General features: G+C 55.3%; 1 protein-coding gene across 1 annotated transcript; it reads right to left on the reverse strand.

Annotated features, from left to right (window-relative positions):
- Positions 1-383: 383 nt before the first annotated feature.
- Positions 384-1,136, reverse strand: LOC136505623 (arabinogalactan protein 1-like). Its single transcript, XM_066500789.1, has one exon. It carries the CDS (start codon positions 996-998, stop codon positions 600-602), a length of 399 nt encoding a protein of 132 aa, XP_066356886.1. The 5' UTR covers positions 999-1,136; the 3' UTR covers positions 384-599.
- Between the last annotated feature and the right edge of the window lie 973 nt (positions 1,137-2,109).

A 2,109-nucleotide genomic window follows, 5' to 3' on the forward strand; every position in this document is an offset into this window, starting at 1 on the left:
AAAATAAAATAGAAATAGAGGAGGACAGGAGAAGCACACATGACTCCTCACCCCGGCGGTCGTCTCCAGCATGAACACGGCTGTCTAACGATCACATTCACTGTCGAGCCATTCCAGATGCTGTTTTAATGGTGGAGTAAAATTCCAAATTTCCAATGCGTTCGGTGTGAAACGGCTGTTTTAATGGTGTAAAATTCCAAATTTCCAATGACCAGCCTGTTGCCCTCTGGTGCAAAAACGGAAGACAGTTGCACAGCAACTTCGGCCGGAGCATACAGCGCACACAAAAATACGTACTATGGAGGAGAATTTAGGAGCGCCAAATTGTAGGATTCGTGCACCAATAATCATCTCGATCGTTAATAAAAAGAGACAACGCGATCTAGTAGTAACAAATGAAAGAATTCCATTAATAATCATCTGGATCATGAATCATGACATTCATTCATATGTAGCAGCTCATGGCTACACCCACTAGAATCTCTCTCACATGACCTCTGCTCTCTCAGTATCTATCTAAGAAAGAATTACCCACGCAAACAAAAAGAATTTGATACTGTAGTAGTATAAACAGCACCGCCCATCACGACGCCCCGCGTCTAGAACATGACGGCGGCTGCGACCGCGCCGGCGACGGCGACGAAGCCGAGGGCGGAGGCGTGTGAAGCGGCGCCGCCGCTGCCGGCGGGCGCGACGGTGGGGGCGCCGGTCGGGGCGGAGGAGACGGAGGAGGTCGGGGTCGTCGCGGCGGACGGCGCGGGGCCCTCGGCGGTGGGCGGGGCCGGGGGAGAGGCCAACGGGGACGGCGACGCGGCGGGGGTGGGCGGCTTGGAGGCCGGCGCCGGGGCGGTGGCCGGGGACCGCGCCGGGGGAGGCGGCAGCGGGGCTATCCTGGGCGCCGCCTTGGGCGCCGGCGTCGGGGTGGCGGCCGGGGCCTGCGCCACCGCGGTCACGGCGAGGAGGGCCACGATGGCGGCGACCACGGCGTAGCGAGCCATTGGGATCGTGACGGCGGTGGAGGAGGGAGAGGCTAAGATCTGGAGAAGTGGACGGTGACTGTAGAGTGTGCTTGTGATTCTCCGGCGAGTGCTGCTGCGGACTCGATCTGCGACTGCGAGTTGTGAATTGGAAACGAGGGGGCGGGGCAGGTTATTTATAGCGGGCAACGGGGTCATGGCCTCCCGGCGACCCTTCCCCGGCTCTCTCAGCTACAGCAGTGACGTTGGAGTGTGTCACTCGGACGCGTGGGCTCACGTACCGTTGGACCGGGCTGTCATGGAGCGAGGCGAACGAGTCGCGGAGCGGCGCCGTCCGGTTTGACGCTTGGTGCAACGGCACCGCGTCGCGGGTGGGGAGGACCACGGGAGGACGGTGCCAGCCTCCTAACGACTACGGAGTAGTTTCCGCGTGCAGGTGGTGCCACCTGTGCCGTTGGATGGGGGACGGACGCGGGGAATCGGGGTGTCAGCGTCTTTCGCGGCTAGATTACCGGGGTGGCTGCCTTTCCTGGAAGGGCCACGTTCCACAGCCGGACGACAGCTAGCCGTTGTGGTCGGTTTGATATGTTTATTCAACCCTTGTTTAGTTCCACCCTAACTTCCAAAAAGTTGCTATAGTACCTGTCACATCGAATGTTTGCGGCCCGTGTATGGAACATTAAATGTAGACGAAAAGAAAAACTAATTACACAGTTTGGTGGGAAATTACGAGATGAACGTTTTGAGCCTAATTAGTCCATGTTTGAACACTATTTGCCAAATAAAAACGAACGTGCTACAGTAACCCCAAAATCCAAATTTCGCGAACTAAACAAGGGCTCACACGCCAAATTGCTGGAGAAGTGCTAGTGAGGCTAAAAATACTAGTTTTATTAGTTCCTAGCTTATTTTGAGAAGAGAGATAAAAATAACCCTTGCTACAATGTAAAGACACTATTACATATGTTCTTTTGCGAGGTGTTTCCAAATGGGTCTCCTAGGAGGGCGGCGGCTCGCCTAGGTTATTCGAGACTGGACAGCCGGGCTAGCAATCGCCTCTGTTAATACTTAACCGAAGCGGACAATGTAATGAAACCGCCTTGCCCTAACTCAATTGCCTCGGTTAATAAAT

This window comes from Miscanthus floridulus, chromosome 1, assembly GCF_019320115.1.
Source record: "Miscanthus floridulus cultivar M001 chromosome 1, ASM1932011v1, whole genome shotgun sequence".
Taxonomy (NCBI): domain Eukaryota; kingdom Viridiplantae; phylum Streptophyta; class Magnoliopsida; order Poales; family Poaceae; genus Miscanthus; species Miscanthus floridulus.

Excerpts from the sequence above, each read along its gene's own strand:
- LOC136505623 (XM_066500789.1), bottom strand. The coding sequence starts at position 998 with ATGGCTCGCTACGCCGTGGTCGCCGCCATCGTGGCCCTCCTCGCCGTG.